The sequence below is a fragment of the Bacillus rossius genome, chromosome 3, assembly GCF_032445375.1.
Source record: "Bacillus rossius redtenbacheri isolate Brsri chromosome 3, Brsri_v3, whole genome shotgun sequence".
NCBI lineage: Eukaryota > Metazoa > Arthropoda > Insecta > Phasmatodea > Bacillidae > Bacillus > Bacillus rossius.
In genome coordinates this window covers 48,882,074-48,904,472 of record NC_086332.1, presented here as the reverse complement: position 1 = coordinate 48,904,472, position 22,399 = coordinate 48,882,074, and the positions used below count along the sequence as shown (strand labels likewise).

General features: G+C 35.7%; 2 protein-coding genes across 8 annotated transcripts in view; one reads left to right on the top strand and one right to left on the bottom strand.

The window, feature by feature from the left end:
- The window catches only part of LOC134530644 (ralA-binding protein 1), a 73,094-nt gene extending 66,620 nt beyond the window's left edge, over positions 1-6,474 (bottom strand). Inside the window, exons 1-2 of the mRNA XM_063365675.1 lie at positions 6,199-6,474; positions 1,260-1,363 (exon numbers count right to left, since the gene is read on the bottom strand). Of these exons, the coding sequence (XP_063221745.1) occupies positions 1,260-1,344 (85 nt within the window). The 5' untranslated portion in view covers positions 1,345-1,363; positions 6,199-6,474. The remainder of the gene's footprint in view (positions 1-1,259; positions 1,364-6,198) is intronic.
- A 145-nt stretch (positions 6,475-6,619) lies between these two features.
- Positions 6,620-22,399, top strand: part of LOC134530642 (protein SERAC1) — a 43,982-nt gene continuing 28,202 nt past the window's right edge. Inside the window, exons 1-6 of one of the 7 annotated variants that reach the window (XM_063365670.1) lie at positions 6,620-6,886; positions 10,397-10,533; positions 13,417-13,608; positions 16,310-16,437; positions 19,197-19,298; positions 22,205-22,337. In XM_063365670.1, the coding sequence (XP_063221740.1) occupies positions 6,789-6,886; positions 10,397-10,533; positions 13,417-13,608; positions 16,310-16,437; positions 19,197-19,298; positions 22,205-22,337 (790 nt within the window). In that variant the 5' untranslated portion in view covers positions 6,620-6,788. Of the gene's footprint in view, positions 6,887-10,396; positions 10,534-13,416; positions 13,609-16,309; positions 16,438-19,196; positions 19,299-22,180; positions 22,338-22,399 lie in introns of all 7 variants that reach the window. The other 6 variants (XM_063365669.1, XM_063365668.1, XM_063365667.1 and 3 more) reach the window with 6 other exon arrangements.

Genomic DNA, 22,399 nt, shown 5'->3' with positions numbered 1-22,399 from the left:
CATGGCGCCCTTCGCGCCGAACACAATTACCGTTAACACCTCTGCGACTGTGTGCCCCTGGTTATTATAGAAAATAACATGAACTCTTTAGAAAATTAACATACACACATCCACGACCCGACTGTCTGTAATAATTGCTTATGCATGAAATTAGTTTGAATAAAGTTATATGTTGGTTCCGTCGTTGCCCGCTAGGGAGCGTCCTTGGCCGTGCTTGCAAGTACTTTATTACAAAAAATAGTATATTAATAAAACAAAAGACACTCAACTCCTTACTGACTCGTGACACAGACTATTTTAGGGGCGAAAAGAAAAGGTTACAATATTATTAAATACATATAGGGGTGCGGCGCACTGTCTCTACAGCGCCCTCTTGCGGTAGTTCGTGGCGCGCAATTCAAATGCTCACACGACTACGTACGTCACGGTACAAATGCTGGGTAGGAAAGGTGTGGGAAGGGAACGGAGGATGATCAAGCTCATGGGGCGAAGCCCCGGCTAACGTCAGTTGCTAACATAAAATCGCTCAATAAAATAAGCCAAACGGCTCATTTTCAATATAAAAAAGTTATAGATCAAGGTAAAAGATACAAAATTAAGTCAAACTTCCAACAAAAAAAAAGTGTTCAAATTTACTACAAAATGCTTATTTATTATATCCAAAACACTCAATTTCCAAGGAAAAATTTCAAAATGCTATTTCCATATACCTCTTCATGTAAGGAACGTGTTTGCAGTCAGAGCACCCTTGTTTCCAATACAAATTTGCTCATTGTGTGGTATTAGTGATGCTAGTAGAGATTCTAGGACTTAAGTCATGAAATCCTTTCTACTAGTGAAAGAATTTTTTCTGTACCATGTTAAAATGCTAAATTACATGATCCCTCAGTGCATTATGAAATGGCGCCGAAACTGAAAATATCCAACACGTATGGCTAGACGGTATGAATTGAAATAATTAAAACAGGATAAAGTTTTTATTTTACATCAAAATCATATACGTGTACCTGGGAACAAAACATAAACAGACACCTAGACACAGAGAGCAAAAAGAGAATGGGTACATTCACAGCAGAATTACCATCTGATGGTAAACTATAAAAAATAATTGTAAACTTAGCATATCTTACTTATCATATATCAATAAATATATGTATATAATATAATGTATATTATCTTACCCAGCATACCAAACTTTACATAATTTTACGTATGGACCCTACATTGCCTAGATAATTAAACTGTACACAAATACTTACAGTCACTTTCATTGCTCTTCTTCCCAGACTCGGAAGCATACAGTCCTGGGAAGTCTTTTTCCACGTCTGGACTGTCAAACTGCATTTTCTTGGAACCTTTCCCTCTGAATAACACACAAACACACAGCATTACACAAATATACTTAAATTATTATGCAAGAAATAGATAGCAAATCCTAAATTATTACAGAGCTAGACCCTCATGTGGTTAAGGTTTAACTTTAATCAAAAAACACAAGTCCTAACTTAATTTGAGTTGAACATTTCAAATTTTAATACAATTTCTGAACTCACTAGATATTAACCCTATGGACATAATACATTATCTGAAAAACAGACTGGTCACTCCAAAATTCAACTTTTATTATTGTTTTTAAGGTAAGTACCTCAGAACAAGGACGTATCCAGCTTAATTCATAAATAAAGGCAATTTTTCAGAATCCAACAAAAGGACGGGAATTTGCTCGAATTCATGTATTTTTTGGAGAAGAAGCCCCTTGAGGTTATGCAATTATAAAAATAACAAATGTAAACACACCATTAACTAAATTTTTTTTTTTTAAATGTTGTGGTTCTAAGTTAAAAATTTTCTCGAACTACAGGGCCTTGCTTAAGAAGGTTAACTTTAATTACGAGTGGAAGATGTAACAAAGGAGGTTAGGATGTAACAAAGGAGGTTAGGAGGCTGAACAGGAAGAAGGCTGATGGGCCAGATGGTATTGGGAACATCTACCCCAAGCTGGAGAGCAAGGAATTTACAAAGATATTTTAAGTCACTGCTTGCATAGTCAATGGAGGAAGGGAAGTTACCAAAATAAAGAAGTCAGTGGTAGGCCTACTTAGTGCCTGTCTTCAAAGGTTAAGTAGGGAAAGCAATCCCTGCAAGCAATAGACCAGTCAGCTTGACATAAAATGTGGGTAAAAAGTAATGGAGAGACTGACTGACAGCCAGATATGTTGGGAGAAATAAATGTATTGGAGTGGGTGTATGACAGGCAACATGGTTCTAGGAGGGAGTTTTATTGTGAGACACAGATGGCTGGGCTACTGGAGGACTTTGTAGAAGAGGTGGATGAGAGAAAAAATAGCTGGCTGCCACTTTTGTGATTTTTGAAAAGGTCTTTGCTAAGGTACTACAGAGGATGCTAATGGAGAAAGTTGAGATGTTTAAGGGCCAGCAGGGTGAACAAGGCAGACTACATCCTGAGAGCTAATTGTTTTGTATCACATATCCAAATTTATCCCTTTGTCCTGTGGTACATGATGCTTGCTGTTTTAATATAGTACTTTGAAAGATCCTGGACATAACAAAAATATTACAGTACAAACAATATTAGGAAGTAAAAAAAAATTATTTTATTCGGATTATTTTTTGATCTGATAATATGATCATAGTTCATTGTAACATCACAATTTTTATATATTCACAATCTTTCAATGAACTAAATTAAAACAGCAAGCATCTAGTACCACAGAATCAATGTATTCAGGGTCATGCCATTAGGATCAAGGGATAGGCTTGACTACACGATACAAAACTTTTACCTCCTGTGGAAGAGAAGACAGTGGGTGAGAGTGGGAATGAAATCATTGCTAAAATGAAATAAAACCACAGGAACTGCAACCACAGGAGATTAACTTTCAATCCTCAAAAAAGTTTCCTTTTCTTAAAATATTATCTCCTGCAAATTTCATCTCACTGGCACAATATTTAAATGTCCCTCAATGGTCTTGAAAGGTGTGTATGTAGTAGCCTAATACTAAAATTTTACACATTTATATGCGGCATACATATCTTGATAAATGGTTGATTGATTGTTACACTTGTGATTGAGCTTCCGCCAGGTGGCAAGGAGTCCCCCTACTCAACCAATTTCTGAAGCCTCTTCCTTAAGTCCTTTACTCTTCTCACATCCAGTATCTTTCCCTCAATCCTATTCCACTCCCTCTCATCCTCATCAGGTTATGAGACTATGTGCTTGGCTAACTGAAGGAAGCAAGAGTAGTATGAAAGCTGTATGAAAGAAAGTGTGTGAAATGCACAGGTCAGCAACACTTTGTGGAGAGGTCTTGAAGCAAGAAACATGTTCTTTTTCATCAGATGACAGAAGCTGCCAGACAAGAGACCATGAGTGCCAAAACCTTCGTATTGAGACCAATCTCACTCATCACTTCATCATCTTAGTCAGATAGCCTTTAAATTGAGAAAATGTCGTTGATTTGGTACGGCAGACATCAGCTTCAGATCTGCATGTAAAACACAATTGTAAGTACACAGAAATAACAACAGTTGAATTGTTGAATTCCTTGAAGTTTGTGTGTTGTCAGATATAATTGTTTCATTACCATTAAATAACAGTTTATTAATTGAACAATTCTCATGCCATAGCCATCGAGCATGCTCTTATAAAGCTCAACAGGCTTAGATATTCTTAATCTTTAGTCTAAGTTCAAGCCAACCATTTAGGATGCAAGATGCAGGAACATGCCATAGTCTTCTCCTGGGTGGTTTATTTGCATTTGCTCAGAAATAAAATATTTCACAGCATCTGTTGCTAGGCACTTGTGGAAGATTTATCTCATGAAGTATTGAGTTTTGACCATTTGTCCCAAAATCTTTTAAACAATTGAATATCAGGTCCACTTGATTGCCCAAGGCAAGTTAAAATCACACCTTTTTTTGGTTTTTAATCAAAATTATATGTTCACGATACAGATTCTTTATCTTCTTGATGATACAATGTTTTGGTCACATAAATAGTAGTGACTTCTCCCAAAATGGTGGTAGTTGATTGAACATTTGTTGACTTTCTCCAATTATGAGCTTTTGTGAAAAGTCGTGATAGACAAGTTTCTTCATTACATCCCTACCTGATAGTACATACACATGCACCAGTTACTGTGTTAGAAGACTGGCCTATTAACCAAATCTTGTCTTTACTCCTTGTTGCCATGACCATGACTTGAAACACTTTAAAATGTAGGAGCATTTGCACAGCAAGTTAACAACTCTGCTTCAGACTGATGACTGAAAAAGTGAAAGCAGGTTTTAGGGAATCTCCTTCTGTTATTAAAATGGGAAATCCCCTTTTCTCATTGGAAAGAGAATTTCCTTCTCTGATTAGGAAGGGTACTTCCTTCTCTCAATGCACAGGCAATTTCCCTTTTCTCATTGGCAAACGGACTTCTCCAAATCAGTTGCAGTTTGACATAAGACAAAGTGAGCAGAGGACTCTCAAAAAAAAAAAATATCTATATCTATTTTTCTTCTGAGATGTTAATTTATTTTAGAAATGCATCTTATGCTAAAAAAAAAATTGCATTTTATACCTTATCCTAACTAGTTTCATGGGCCATTAAAATTAATAATTCTGGAATGGAAATAGCATTAATATTATGCATATTAGCTGAAATTTTGCATTCAATATTTCAGTAAAAAAAAAAAACTTTTAAGGGGTGTGACTAGACATTAAAATTTTTTTTGTGTTTTTAGCGATACCCAAACGTAGAAGAGTGTTCTGGGACCCCTGCTGTTAACACTTATGAGGAACATTTAGGAGAGGGAATGGAATGTAATTTGAAGATGCTTGAAAATGACTGTATGATGGATAAAATCTTGACAGAAGAGGGGATCTGTAAGGTGGACAGTTGGAGCACAGGTCAATGGCAAATGGTATGGAGATGTATAAAAACAAAACTAAAGTGGTTATGTTGACGAGAGAAAAGGAAGGTTTACGCTTGGGTTTGGATGCACAGTAGGGACTCACGTAATTGTTTTGATTTATAATTAAGTTCCACTGCATCACAAAATCAAAATCAGAAATTCATAATATATTATATATTTAAAACCTCATTATCGGCAATGCAATTAAATGACAAAATGGTGGCAGCCATGTCAATGCACAAGCTTTGTAATGTAAACATGATAAAAGTTCCATATCACGTATCCAAGTTCATTCCATCATCCTGATGACAAGATCCTGTGGTGCATGATGCTTACTGTTTTAATTTAGAATGCTGAAAACTCCTGGATACAACAAATCTGAGTGTTTTTACACATTGAATTATAATCACAAAATATATATGAAAGAAAGACTTGAAATAATTTGCTTTACCCTGATATTCGAGTCTTTTATGTCCAGGATCTTTTGACATACTAAATTAAAAAAGCAAGGATCATATAGGATCATGTCATCAGAATCAAGGGATTAACTTGGATACTAGATACAGATAATTACAGTAAACAAACCGTAATTTCTTAGAAACCGGTCAGAATTATTTCTTATCTCTGCAGGCTGTAATGAAAATAGGACGTAAAAGAGCATACAATGAAAGTTATTTCAGATTTTAAAATTTTTTTTGACGATAATCCGTACACTACATATTTACCTAAAGCAGTTTTGAGGGTAAAAAAAAAAAAGAATGCCTGAAGTACTGAAAAACACTATTTTTGGAATTATATTATTTTAATTATGGTTCATGTGAATGTAAGGAAAAGGGCATGGAAAAAATTGTGAAATATGTGTCATCTGTAATAACCAGGCAGCAAGGGTGAGGAACATTAAAGATGAACAGGTAGGTTGAAAGGCTGTTCAATGTGTCAAATGAATAGGGAGCTGGGAAAAACTGGGAAACAAGTTACAGAGAAAGGATGGGGTACAACGGGAGAAGAGACCGTAAGTGGAAGATACAACGGGTATGAAGAAACTGAAAGACGGCAATCAAAAACATCATTTTCATAAATTGATTTTTTTTTTTCACACTTGAACCTTACAAATAAATAATTAGTCCTTAGATCACGTGGCAAATAAGCTGTACCAAATATTTATGCTGTAGCTTAAAATAAAGATATAACGCAGTAGATATGATAGTTATAGTGGCATTTTCACAAGCAACATAAATCATATGCAATCTGGTGGATATTTTATATGTACACTACCTATTGTGCTACATTGACGACTGGTCTTCGTATAACTAGCATATCATTCAAAAAGCCGCCTTCTGTTCCTAAAAAGATCCGTACTAAAATACACTGCATTACCTACAGAGGATATAAATTAATTAGTTTGTAAACATTCACTGCTAGGAGGCGCGAGTTAGTTTAATGCTACGCTAAGAAAAACCATCGAACTAAGTTATTCTTAATTGTCAAAAAATCACAAGCTAATACACATCCCCAATTCAACAATATTAACCCATAGAAATGAAATACAACAACACAACAACCTCCGACAAAAGCACTTGGAACTCACTTATAATGACAATGACTGCGCTTGAGTGTTGTCGCTGCCTATAGCGGAACCTACGAGAACTAAAATTCCTATAAAGTTTACGCACTGGCTAACACGAATTCATCTTTGGTAAACTTGTATGTAAAGATAAAAATAAAAGTAAAAAAACACCTGTCTGTGTGAAGGTTAGGTAAAAGAAAAAGTTTATGTCTTCTCCCTCGTTACATTATTACGACCCATAAAGTACATGGATTTGGGCAAGACCAGAACATTAGTGAAGTAGAAGTGTAGAAGCGCTATGTCATCATCTGCGAGACTGAAAAGAGTTTGGCCTGTTGGGCGCCACCGCATTGTCACTACACTGAAGCAGGCTGTTGGGGCTGTTATCGTCTCGGGGTATTAGTTTCCTAATAATTTTGCATTGATTGTCCGTGATACCCTTTCATTTTAACCTAAGAATTTGTCTTACCGAAATTTTATTTACTCTTTGTTTCAACTACCACCTTATCGTACTTGATATAGTTGCAGTTTGGTATTGACTCGGTGCAAGAACGTTTCAACTCACATTTTCCAGTATTCAGAACTCTCGCACCATTTCATTACACCTCCTCAAACTCGTGCGACTCCTCTGTTGCTCGATTTTCTGTTCTTTTATTCTACTTAACTTAAAAATTTAAGGTTGTTTTAAATATTAGTTGTATTTTAGGCTAGCATCTTGTTAGAACTTTTGGGCATAGTTAAAATTCCAATACCATAACAAAATGGATGATGGCACCAACATGTTGGTGCTGACATCATTACCGTCCCTACATTCCTATGTGACAAGCACCGAAACAATAGGGTTTAGGCTGGGAGCATTCATATTATTGACTTGTACAATTTATATTTTTTAGTAAACTAACTTTCAGGTATCGTATTAAATACTACAGTTCTACCTCTTCTAGTATAGAACATTATACCAAAATTATATTTCCAACTGTATCGCATTGTGTACTATTATCCTGCACAGTTTATTATATTTTGCAATACCTCTTGTTATAATTATTAATTTTCAAATTAATTTTAATGATGGTACCTATCGTAAAGTGTGCTATAGCCCTACCTGTTCTAGTATTGAACACTATAAGTAGGTACTGAAAATATATTCCATATTCTAATGTAATTTCCTCAGTAACAATATCTTTTGCAAAACAAGCAGGTGAATCTTGGTCCAAAAATTTCTCCCTGCGCTTGTTTCATAACAACATATTGGTTGTAATTACTTCAGCACCGCCTTGATGAATTCATCAATATCCATACCATATTGCAATGTAAACTTTTAAACTTTTAATTTACTTGGGTTTTTATCACTTCAAAGTGTGCAATACTAATCTATGTTAGGAAAACTAACCATTATTATATTACCTAATAAATTGTATGATTTACATATACATATTTCACCTAACATTGCAAATGAAACACACACAACACAGTAATTGAAATGCACAGAAAACACTACTACAAAATATAAACATTTAAAAACCATAACAAACACTTTTCTTGTCTTACGGGCAGTAATGGTTTACTGTCACTATTACTCTTGTATATATTAAATTTATGCAGAAATAATTTGCCATCCCACCATTTAATTAATTCATTGTTGCGAAACACAAACTGTTTCTTAGCTTGCCACTATTACAATCACAACCACCTGTTATACTAATTCAATATAAATAAACACATCTTGCATTTCTATCGTGACTTAAGACACTCATTATCACACATTTCCAATTAATTTCTTACTACCTACTAAATACTAATAGTGTACTACACTTTACAAAGGTATTCCATCACACTTATTACTGCACTCCTACTCGTTCCACAACTGCTACTATCGCTCCAAAACTCAAACTCACACTATCATTTGTATTTATTTTCCCAACACTATTTAGTCTTTAACTGTTACCAATATTACATACTATATTACCTTCGTTCATCTTTTCAAGTGGGTTATCATATGACAACTTCCATTACTTCATAAATTTCCCCTATTTTCTTTCCACCCAATAGTAATGCACGGTATCGTGTAGTGAACTTGACCCTGTCTTTGTTAAGTCACTTGATACCTGTCGCTTTGCGACTACTGATTTTTAGGTCCATGTCATTTTGAGGCAAGCTGTTGGCACGCATTACTGCACAGGCTTCCTAAATTAATCTGTCTGTATAGTTGCAATCCCGAAAACACACGTTAGATTATGTATGAAACTTGTCATTATTAATTAATAAACCACACTTGACATAAGTAGTAGCAAAACAGATACACACTAATAGTTAACATGCCACTAAGGATATTCTGACATGAATACAGCACAACATATTTTGCAAATCAATGTAACAAACTTGGTCTCCTATCGTAAAACAAAATACACCACAAAAGTTAGTTGGATTTGCAAAGTTTTTATTTTGTACCATGTGCTAAACTATGAACTTACCCAGTCTCCCACCCTCCTTCCCCACAAAAGTGACCTTCACCCTCTCACACAAACTCTTCCTAAATCCTCTCATTCAACCCATTCCAATTCCTCTGTCATCAGAAATGAGTGCTTTATCCTCTCTGGCCTTCACATCCTGTGCACCCTCCCCGTTCTGTAGCCTGCCCCGCAGTGTTTTCCAGCCACCTTTCCCATTCAAAACTGTAAACAACCTTAGCCTCTTCATCCATCTTTTCTTCTCACTATATTTCTCTTTCTCTCTTTCTCTCTCTCTCTCTCTCTCTCTCTCTCTCTCTCTCTCTCTATATATATATATATATATATATATATATATATATATATATATGTGTGTGTGTGTGTGTGTGTGTGTGTGTGTGTTTGTGTGTGTAAATATATGTATATATACACACATACATATACACACATATATATATATCCCCCCTTGCTCTATCTCTCTATATCTATATATCTGTGTATGCCCTAACCACCACCGTGGCCCCGGGTGTTTTCTCCTGTCTTCCCCCCCCCCCCCCCAAATTGCTTTTTCATGTCTCAGTCTCCCATCTGGCACACTTGCTGTACTTTCTCTGTCTCCTTCATCTTGCTGAGACAATATCCTACAACCAGGAGCATACACAGTATTTCCTTTTCAGGTTGAGGAGGGGGGTAGAACCACTTTGTCTGCTGTTTCCTTTCAAATTATTTACTGTTTGTTGGTGGGTGTGATAGATTTTTATAAAGTTTTTAATTTTTCAGGTAGAAGGTATATTTCCTCCCATCCCCCCTCTATGCTACTTCCCTGCCTACAACTAACACATGTTCAAAAAAATTAAAGAAACTTATTTTTATGTAGTATTTTTTTTCTGCTTGTCAGCTAAATAATTTTAATTTATTTTTTAAATCAAATATGTAATTTAGCCACTGAAATTTGACTTACATGTGTTATGCTATTCATATACTATTTTAATTTTGCTGCCGGTGACTTCTTTACGATAAGCTTCTTTCTCGTATAGCTTCTCTGTCGGATTGTAGAATCCACTTAGGCTCATGTTTGGTAAAAATTATTTTAATTTTAGAATTAGTTGCAAATATACATCAGATACCATAGCTGTCTATTATCCACATGATTTACCTTTAACAGAAAAAATGACATCCTATTCAGACTAACAACTAATTATTTAAACAATATGGTAAATTGTTTCTTATTCATGTCCTATTAACTTAAGCTTGTAGTATCTCTAACTTTTAATTTAATGCATATCTTGATTCTTCTGTTGTATGTTTCATGTCATTAATAAGTTTAAAAAAATTTATTCAATTTAATGATGCTGTATGTCTATGCTGTAGTTTGTGTTTCTTTGTTGGCGTGTTGATGTGCATCTTACAAAATGTAAATAAATAAATAAATATTGATTGAATGATTCATCTGTACCAGGGTGGCCTGGATTGCGTACGAGGTGCGTTGCACGTACACTGCACTCAGTAGTGTTATGCGGCCGGAAGTTATGGAGCTCAAGACGAAGAGGAGCAACTACATTTTTATCAATGACCCAAACTTCGGAGAACTGTTTGGTATGCATGTCTGTTGTGTTTTTGGTCTAACTACTGTTCCAACACTTGCATACATCTATGCTTATGGTACTTAAGTGAATTTTATCGGCCAGTTCAACCATGCACACAGTACTATGGGCTGGGTTGTCAGAAATGTGTTAACAATGTGATAACTATTTGTCTAACCAAATGAAGAAATAAAGTGGCAATATTCAATGCTTTGGAAGGTGTACTACATTCTGGATCACTTGAACACTCAGAATGTCGGTTGCCGGTTGCAGTGACGGTCCCCGCATCGTATCTTGGGAGAGGCAAATGACTGAAGGGTTTCAAATGGCATGGAATACCTCTCTCTATAATGGGATGTATGAATATTTAAAAAAATAATATCACCTCAAAAGGCAAATTGAAAGCATTTCTGACCTCAAGTAGCTCTACAAATATGTAACAATGAAACACATTTTTACAAAAGAAATTGGACCACCTTCAAAGGTCAGGTAACAGAGTTTGTATGCCTCCTTAATACCTTAAAAAGTCCTTAATTTGTATTGAAATGAATATGGGCCATTATAAGTTGTAAAATTTCACTGAGAATCCTTAAAAATTACTAAATAAAAATGATATGATTGCGTGCAAATAATGGATAGATGTCTGTATTTCAATGTTCTGACGCCAACCATTAGTGCTCCTCGAATCCGCACAGACCGCTATGGCGCATCGCCGCCTCGCCCCGAGCGTGTGCGACGTGAACGCACCTGGGTGCAGGGTGGTGCAACGCCTCGAACATAAGCTGCCCCGCCTAATCGACTGTCGCCCGCGCGAAAGTCGACCACGGGGGTACTGTTAGGTGACCTGATTATCTGGACTTTGAAATTAACTTTCAGCACTCTTAAAAACAATATTAATTGAGTAATGGCTATGTTTAAATATTATTTGTAATTCTGGACTTTAGTGCTATCAGGCGGCGTGCATGGCCCGGGATTACTTTTGCACACGACACGTTTTCGCGGGAGCGAGGCTGGGGAGTTGTGCGGACGTCACAGCCATCGCCAGTTGATCACCGCCCTCCAAGGAGACTAGTCGCAAGTCGCCCGCGGAGCCTCTCGACCTCCGCCCTTGCCATCTCGACCGGAATTGCGTGCATTTTCAACCCATCAGAAACGTGGCCTGTAGAGCACGGCTCCCAGTAAGCGGGCCATGCACGACACAGCGCATGTATAGCGTGCCTGCCAATAAAACACTTTAAATTGAGCCTCCGCGTATCTGTTACAACGTCCGTAGCATAGCGTCCCTGGTGGCTAAAACAGCCGGGGGTAACTGTCGGAACGACCCTTACTGCCTGCCGGCCACGTGGCGACGTCATGCCCTGAGTCAAGAGTCTCGGCTACGCACTAGCACGTAGTCAATATTGCTAGTTGGCGCCCAAAAGCACAGCCACACCCTTAACATCACCTCGGCAGAAGGCAGAAGGCATCAGTTCTTTTGTTTCTGACTTGGCAGAAAATAACACTTTGCACATTCGCAGTACATTTGGGGAATTTCGGACCATGGGGCTAGCTTTTATAAGTAAAAAAGATTTAAAATATTTTTTTGTATTTTACCCTTAAACTAAAATGTGTGTTTTACTCTCTTACATTGCACTTATAAATGTTTTTAGCGATGAAATAAATGTTAGGGCTTCAAATTTCAGATAGACCCTATGCTTGGATTAGGTAGGCTATGTGTTTCAAAGATAATTCTGGACATTAGGAACCCATTAGTAAAAAAATAAACTAACCAAATAAATTATTTTTTGTGGATTTTCTATTTAAAATTGTTATTTTCGTAATGGTTTTTGTTACACAACAAATAGTATTATACTTTGTGGTATTGGTAAAGCAAAAAAGAAAAAAATGTTTAAAACTCCTTAAGTTTTTATTGCACAAAAGGGTGAGGCCTAAGGAAGGGAAATTTTTTACACTCCAGTATTTTGTTTAAGTTTTAGGGTTATGTTGGTTGCCCTCATAGCCCCTCCCATATGATAACCACTGACCAGTTGCTAGAAATAACCTCAAAAGAGGCCAGTTGACCATCCTCTAGTGATCGTGAGTTTTAAGTATTCACAAAGCCAGGTAAAGAGGATGCATGTCCCTCCAGTAGAAATGACGGGAAGGTAAGCTTCCCTCAGGTCTGCTACCATACTTCCTCCACCACTCGTCATCTCGAGAAGACCAGCAGGCTTGCTGTGAGGCAGAACCTTTGTCCGGTACATTGAAGTGTCTTCAATCCAGCATGCCGTGGTTTGGCACAGTCAAGCCACTCATGTTCAGATTTTTGCGGGTGAATTCCAGCTGTTGACCTCGATAGCCAGGCCACATTATTCCACTGCTGGTTTTTAGTTCACTCTGAGTTTATCGTTACTGTCGATTTTCTTTCAATTACAGTGTTTCCTGTGTTCTAACGGGTTACATTTAATGTTTTCATATATGGTATTCCCGTTAAAACTTTACCACTAACTTTTCCCCACATCATTACTGCTTTGCATTTGTAGATCACACACCTTGTAACACATTGCTATCAATTTTACATTTTGGCTGTTTCAAGGCAAATAGTAATATCTCATTTTATAACTTTTCATTACATATACCTTTCCAATTTATAACGTTTCTCGACCCCAAACCGTAATTCTTTCAATTTTAAGTGCAAGACTTTTTCATGCTTTTTAGTTGGCCTAATGGACTTCAGTAATTTGACTGCTGCAATACATTTTATGTTAAAGGTGTCAGGAGAACTTTTAATGTAATCTGTGAAAGTGTAAGTTAAGAGAAGTTCTTTCTTATTTATTGTATTAGATGTATGTATATAAAAAGAGGGATAAAGTGTAGACAATTGTAAGATATAGGAATGTATTTGAAATGGCTCCAGAGACGCTGGAGGAGTCGGACAGGGCCCGAAAGAGAGCCAGCGTGTTCTGGTCAAGACTGCCATCGCCCGTCGGGTGGCTCACGTGGTGGAGGAAGACGCTGGCTTGGCGGCTGCTCTCTGTAGCGCAGACGGGCGACCTGCGCGAACGCAGGCGTGCGGTTCACCTGCTAGCACAGCTCGGCCACTTGACAGGTGAAGCACATGCCGGGATAACTCCTCACCACAGGCCGTGGTCGGATCCTAGCCTTGTATGTGCATATATGAATGTAATATGACCCCAAACTTTTTTATTTATGACTTTATGGATTAGAAATTGCAATTCAAGTAGATAGCTCTTGAAAATTATTTTAATTGTTTAATTTTTTCTTGTTAACTATACCCTTTCTGGTATCACTTTCATCAGTAGATTGATTTACATGGTCTCTTTTCAAACACCAAGCAGCAGTTAGAAAAAAAAAATTGTGTTTTATGACTGTAGTTCAAAAGTGTTAGCTGTTCAAATGCAAAGAATAGTCCTCTGGGAGAGTGAAAGAGGAGGGGGAGCGGGTGTGTTCGCCAGCAGCCACAGTGAAGAGAAGCAGAAATAACCCAGTGACAGACTCCATTTACACTCTCTCCTTCATCCTGCATATCTCATCTCTCACGCCTGTGCAGAGTCAGGAAGCCCCGGACTAAAGTGTCATGAGTGACAATTTTAAGAGGCAGAGCTCGTACTTTTTTCAACTAAACTTTTTCCCAATGGCAAGATACAAGTTTGCAATTATAATGTGACCCCCACGTTTAGTTTCCACATTTTGGTGAAAGTCATAGCATTACATTCAAGTAAATATGGTAGTTGTTTCTATCATTTTGTGGCTGTGCGACTCACAGTCACTCGTAGGAAAGATATCTTTTCACCCACAGAAATTATTAACAAAGACTGACTAGCTAACATCTGGGAAAAATTGGGAAACACTGGAATATTGAGGGAAGACAGTATTTATGGAAAAGTTAAGAAATAGTCATGGAAAAGTTAAGAACTAGTCAAGTAAATGTTATCACTGTTATCAGATCAGGGAATTCAAATGAAATAGTTAGAGAAAGGCTCATTCCCTATCGCTAACCCATTAACTGTGCCGTGCATTTTGTATTTGGGTTCAGTCTTTGTTAGGTTGTAATGCTGTTGTGCCGAGTATTTCTGTGCAGTCGTATTTAATGGCATGTGAGGCTGACAGCCATGTGTGACAGTGACTTGAAGTACAGCTTATAAAACAATGTCAATACTTTGTACATCTTTGTAGGCTTTTGGTTACTGTGTCAAAGTCAACTTTTTTTAATACTGATTTTACATGTTTTCATTGTGAAAATATTATTAAGTGACTTGAAGAATTCTGTTTGTGTGTTTTGCTAGCCACCCTGTGATACCAACTTTATACTCAAATACCTATGTGGAGCCATAGTGGTGAAGTGGTTTGTCCACTTGCTTCCTACTTCTGCATTTTTGTTTGATACCTTGATATTTATCCCGGATTTTTGCATGTGAGAAACAGGGCAGATGTTGCCAATTGGTTTTCTTTGTGTACACACAATCCTCCTGCTCAATTGTAGAGCCTTACTTTGTTTAATGTCTATGTTGTGTTTGTGTGGTACCAAACTGTTAAGGACTTTAAGTTTGTTGACTGGCACTTAAAATATTATAACTGAGTTCATAAATCTGACATTCAATAAGTGATATGTACCTTATTCATAGACTTAAAAACTGTGCCTACATAGTATCATCATTATTGCTGTCTTTATACATATGTATTTTTACAGTTGTGCTATCCTGTCTGTTATAAATTGTAGTCTCCATGAGAGTGAACTTTTTTTGTGTCTAGAATGTATTTCAAGTTCAGCTTATCATTAATTACATTGAAAAAAGCATTTATTGAATCATATAATTGATACACATACTTAAAATGCATGTACCAAATTTGTACATAAAGTGGGATGTATTTTTTATATGTTTTTATTTACTGCTGGGTGAGATGAATACACACCAGCACTTAATTTTCACAGTACAGTGTCAGGAAATGTTCAAAACATGTGTTATGAAGCATATGAAATAATGTCTTATTGCTTGAGCCAAGATTTTATATGTTATAAAAAAGTAAATTTCGTCATTACAAATAGTGGATTTCGTCGTTATTGTCATTAAAATTTAAAACACACAGACTAATAGTAAGTATATATCAAGCACAATTATGTTGATCAACTGCTTCAACATTTCATGGTAAGATACTTAAAATGTGTGCATAAAAAAATTCTACATACAATTCTACAAAAAGCTACAACTAAAATATTCAATATTTCCTTAGTTCATGAGAAAGTTATAAATATGAAAATTAAAAGAACAGTAAAACATTTTTTTCAAACTGCAATGTCTGAAGCCAAGTTTTTTTACTATTAAAATTAATCAAAAATCATTATGCAATGTTAAAATCCAAAAATCTGTATTCTTATATGTTTGCTTGTGATGTTTCTTTGTAGTTTTTAGCCATATGTGTATAGTGTCAGCTATGAACTGCTATTATTAACTTAAAAAAAAAAAACATAAATTGAAACTAAATTCACATTTTTACTTAGTAAAAATTAAAATTTTTAAATAAAAAACTAAATTAAAGATATATGAAAAACATCCTATATTTTAAATTAAAAAAACAGCTAATTAAGGCGAATTTTGTGTTCATCCTTGCATTTTGATGTTATACAGTGTATTGACATAAATTTCGGTGGTTGGTGGTGTATGACTTCCTTTTCGGTGTTTGGTGGTGTATTGATTTCATTTTGGTTGTTATTTTGCTTTTATCACTATTAGCCGCATAATCTTGCCTCCACTCATTGCTGAAGTGATGTTTTATCTTCCTGTGTGCAGACAGTGACTGCAGGCATCTGGCTCAGGCTTGTGATGCCCGAACTGCAGTGGGGCTCGCGCGCATCTCGGACATAGACCTGCGGTTCTTCCTCCCGCCGCCTTACGCTCACCTCAACCCCTCCATGCAGGTCAGTCACTCTGGTAACAAACTGGACACTTCCGTTTATCATTGTTGTTGTGAGTGTGGGCAATACAAGGTCATTGTTTCCATTTGGCTTTGAACCACATACCTCTAAAGTGTGTCGCAGGAAGTTTACTTTCAACTATATTTTGTGATGTCTAATGGAAAATATGTTGCATATCTGATCTGCGCAAGCCTCTTGTAAACATGCATTAATTGTAAATTATTTTAGTCACATTTGAAATACAATATGACAATTGATAATATTGATTTATGTTCTTGAAAATGAACAGTTTATTAAAAAAAACTACATAGTTTATAAATAGTCCTGTTCTGTTAATATTAATGCTAATTTTTTTTTCTATAATTACAGTTTTAAATGTTCTGGCTGCGTGTTCTAAAATACATACATTTCCAGTAAATATTATATTTCATTTGGAGGTAACTTCTGCTCTAACAAATCCTATTTGTTCGAAATTAGTGTATTGTGTTTGTGTGTATCTTCTAGTGTTGGGTCAGTTCCTAAAATATTCCAATTCCAGTTTCCATTTTTATATGTATTTGTGATTTGATTCTTCAGTCTAATTCCGATTACATCAGATTCTATACTCTGTAAGATTATCCATTTTAATTATATTATCAAATAGAAAAACCTGTTTATAGTTTTACAAATGTAATAAAAAAATCCCTTTCGGCACAGCCTACAGGCTGGAAATATATATTCTGGAAATATTTTGGAAACTACTATAAACTTCTGCAAAATTTTAAGAACTTAATGTAGGTACATAACATAGGTATTTATGATCTCCAATATTACAAAATAATCGATAAAATATTTGCTCATTTTCCATGCAGTGAAAATATTGCGAAAAGTCTATTTTTAACTCAATGTATCCAGCACTGAATAGCTTAGGTTAAATTTCATATTATATGCCAACTAAGGTAATTATTTAATTTGTTTTATTTTCATCCCTTACACTAACGTGGCCGTATAAAAAGTTGTTTTGTACCAAGGTTTAAGATAATATTAAGATGGTTTAAAATAAATTTGAATGAATTTGATACTAAGAAAGTTTAGCGTTTTTATAATTTTCAACCCCTGTTTTTATGGTAATAATTAGTTTCATCAAAAATTGTTTCAGCCAACATTTTAGATGAAGTTTAGGATTTATACAATAAATTTAAACAGATTTATAGTATATCTATTTAAAAGAAAGTAATTATTGTATTTTACTTTCAAAACTTGTTATTTCCACACCATACAGTAATGGTTGGTTAGATAAAAATATATTTTAACAATAGTTTTAGACAATATTTAGAAAGCTAAGCAAAAATAAGAATGTACGTATTTGATAGTGTACATGTTAGGGAAGTCTTATTTATTTTCTTATTCAAATTCAAGGTTTTTTCAACACCTTGCAATAATGGTTTATATTATCAAAATTGTTTCAAACAAAAATTTCAGATAAAAATTATAAGATTTACAAACAATTTGAACAGATTTGATTGTGTCCTTACTAAGAGACTAATGAATTTTTTTTGTCTTCAAACTCGAGTTTTTTCCACCCCTTGCAGTTATGGTGGGTCGTATAAAAAATTGTTTCAGACAAAATTTTTAGATAATATTTAATCGTTTACAATTAATTTGAATGGATTTAATAATGTGTATATTAAGAGATATATGAATTTTTTTGCCTTTCAACCCCTCTTATTTTCCACCTTTTGCAGTAATGGTTGGTCATATAAAAATAATTTCAGAAGAAAGATGGTGATAATATTATTAGGTTTTACCGTAAAAAGGAATGGATTTAGTAGCCACAAGGTATGAATTTTATGAATTTTTTAACATTTCTGCCTCTGTTTTTTTTTCAACCCCTTGCTGCAATGGTTCATCTAATCAAAAATTGTTTCAGACAAAAGTTTTAGGTAAATAGTATAAGATTTACAAACCCTCTGAACGAATTCGATGGTGTGCCTACAAACAGAATTATAATTTTTTTAGTCCTCTACCCTTGTTTTTTTCCAGCCCTTGCAGTTATGGTTAGTTGTATCAAAAATATTTTTAAACAAAAGTTTTTGGAATTATTCCTATTAGTTATAATACATTTAATTGTATGTGATATTTATCTTATTATAGGAGTTATAGAGTTATAGTGATTTTGTTTTTAATATAATTACATTTCTATCCTTCTTTAACGAACTCGGCTGAGATTTTCCGTGTTTATATTTTATGTATCAGTTTGAAAGTGATTTGTGAAAATTATGTCAGTTATTGAGTGAACAAAAATTTGATATGTGTGAGTATACATATGTATAAACTTCTGCAATATATAGTATTTCTTTGAAATATGTTACAGGCGTAACTAAGGTTGTACAATTTCTTTTTAAAGTTAAATTACTGTGGGCAGGTACTATCGGCTATCGTGCAATCTGCCCCATGCTAGCGATTCAAAAACCATCCTTTGACATGTACAGTATGTACTTTAGTACCACAATTTCCTGTTAGTTATGTTTGAAAAAAAAAATACAAATAACATAACTTGCCCTAACTACTCATCTCAAAACACTCAATTTTTTGAACTACTTGACTCTACATTAAAATATGCTCTTCGTGCCCTCCTTATTTTTATATTTTTAAGAATTCATAGGTTGGATCAGGTCTTGGCTATTTTATTAGTAACAGGCCAATAAAATTAATACTATGTAAAGTACTATTATCATGTAGATTGTGAAAGTCTTTCATTGTACAATGATTTGTGTTTACAGGAACTTATTGATCATATGCGTAATCTGCTGTTGACTCTTGAGTCGCAGACTGAGCATCTGTGTGTCGAGTACTTCCTCTCGAAAGCTTTTCCAGAGATACAAGTATGTTATTCATTTTATTATGGTTTGAAATCCTTGTATGTTTATCAATAGTTGAGTGTAAAATTTTTTAAATAATTTGTTTATTACTGTTTACATAGTTGTATTTTTTTTATTTGTTTTCTATATCATACAGGAAGTAGTGGGAAACAAAAAACCACAACAACACTCCATTCTTAGACTTTTGTACAAAACATATTGTCTTGAAAAACTAAAATTGTTTTAAACATTACTTTGGTAACTAAGTATGATATGTATTTAACTTATATGTTCTAATTCAATGATTTTTTTTTTTTAGCATTACTTGTGATCTGACAAAAATAACTAGCAATAATAAATACTAATTGTTTTGAGTAGTGATGGTTCGAATCCCATTTTTCTCATATCCGAATCTCGAATCCGAATCCCAAACAGTACCTCGAATCCACCCATCGAATCCGAATCCAGTTCTCAAGGGTTAATTATAAAATAATTTATAAGTTAAGAGAAAAAATTAAACATTATGCAGAATTATTTAACCCTTTAAATTTTTATTTAAAAAAACAAGTATTTGACACGGTCTGGATCAAGACGATTCCGTTTTTGGTCACATATGTTTCCTGCAGTGCTGAACAAACGTTCAGAGAACACTGTCGCTGGTGGTGAACACAAATATTTTTTGGACAGTTTATGTAGCCTGGGTGAACATGCAGACTGAGTTTTCCAGTATTCGAGAATGTTTATTTCTGGGTTAACTGTAGGATCACGTAAGAATCTGGTTACTTCATCAATTGCTGTAGAATCCGACTTGGTGGATTTAAGGCATTCAGGCATTATCTGTGAGTACAGTGATTCATGTATCCACGGAAATCGGAAAACGAAATTCAACATCCGACGGAACAATATTTTGTTAGTTACCAACTTGACATTTGTTTAAAGTCCCAAATGAAGGTAAACGCTTTCCTGAAATATTTAATGGAAACTGAAAGGCCCCATCTTGGCTTCAATGGTTTTAGACCATAAGGAATATTGTCATGTGTCTTTTAAAATTAAGCCTCACTAAAGCATAATATGCCCGAAGTTAAAAGTGACAGGGTGTTTTCTCTAGTTTACCCATTAAAAATTTTTATATTAATATTAGTTATTTTTTATGTTGCTCAAAATGATTGGCTAACAAATTCATTGGTTGGCCATCATGGAATTCTCAGATAATACATATTTTAACGTTGGTAGTCTACACAACCCAAACTTGGTCCTAAAAAAATTCATAAATAGAATGTATCAGAATATTTAAAATTGAATTGCGATTAAAATAATAATTGTATAATGTATTAATTTTTGTCATTCATTATTTCATTGTTATTACTACATGTGCGACCATAACTTGTGATGAAAGTCGGCATTATTGTTGTATTACTAAGTAACAGATTTCTCTGTAAAGTTATTTTAAAAAAAAACAAGATTCATATTTAGTCTAGATCCTAAATGTGCTTTATTTTATTTTTTAGCATATTTTGAGAATAAATATGTGATTTATGCCTTATTTAATGCCAATGTAGCGACAATGCATCCATGTTCATGAATATAAAGTAAGTTTCCCAAATCAGTACATGCTTCATAATTTTTTTTTATATAATAACGAATTAAAAGTACAATACAGTAGAACCTTGTTAATCCGTGATGCGTTAATTCGGGAATCGGATAATCCGGGACGATTTAAAAGAGAAGAAAAAAAAGAGAAGTAAAAATTGTCAGCGCTTAAAATTAACGTCATGCGGGCCGGCAGCCGGCAAACACTACAAGCCATCGCGTGGGCCGCCAAACTCTGCAACGCTGTTTGTACCGACCCTTTGTGTCGCCCCCCTTTCAGCTGTCACATTTGTCACTCTTTAAACTTGAGGGGGATGTCCTGACGTCTGCTTCCCGTCTCCCTTTGTTTGCTTCCACCCGCCAACGCACGGCAGGCGCCTGGCAAGTGACGTGTCTGGCAGGCATTCGGCTGTACCTTTGAATATATATACTGTATAGAAGTCGCCAGCCCAGGTTAAAATTTCTAATACGGTTTTGAGGTAGTTGGTTAATTCACCGCCGCAATCGCCACCATATCTAGGGCATCGACTTGTGGTGGTCCCTAGCGGACAAGTGCCGAACTCTTAAAACATCCCTTCCCCCTCCCGTGGAACGACGTTGAGCTGCAGTGAATGATGGGTGAGGGGTGCGGGGAATGACAGCGGGCGACAGCACTGCATTCTAACGTGTAAATAACAACTAAGACGATACAGGGCGTTACGGCAGCGCACTGCAGTGGTGAAGTTCCCAAGCTGCTCATCATACGCTTCTGAAAAACGTAGAGTAAATCCTATCCACTCGCGACTTCTATACAGTATATATATTCAAAGGCTGTACGATGGAGAGGGGGGGGGGGGGGGGGGGGTTCAAGGTCAGCACGATCTTATCTTTCTCTCTTCGGCTGTTGTAAATGACCGTGAACTAATGGCTAGACATTTTCTAGCCGAGAAACTAATTCGAAGACGGCCGGCCGGCCCTTACCGTGAACGGCCTTAACCCAGCTGCACGCCGGTGTCTGAGAAGCTTGACAAGACCTTCCGGGCTTTTAATTGCTAGTCCGTGAAATTCGGTAATCTGTGATTACCCGGTCTTGACCACGTATTAACGAGGTTCTACTGTACCTCAATAGGATGTGTTCCAAGGAAAACATAAACAGGCCAAGTAAATTGTAAGCATTTAAGTTTTTAAAGTACTACATTTACATCAATGTTTTTCCTCGAATCCCGAATCTTTTCCCTCGAATTTCGAATCTTTCGAATACTAGAGATTCGGTGGGATTCGAGGATTCGAGGATTCGACCGGCCCATCCCTAGTTTTGAGTGTTGTCTGTGTGTCAGAGGAATAACAGACTTAATCATCAGAACAGGTACCTGCCATTTGACATGGATGTATCATTGGAAGTACGCCAGCAGCAGCGTTTAACAGAAGACAAACTGTTGAGATCCTGCGTGGAGAACCTGCTTCATCATTGCGCAGTTGGTCAGAATGCCAAAGGTAAGCTACTTTTTTCCCTCTAGTTGTAGTCATTGTCACAGCAGACAGTCCTTCAGCTGTCT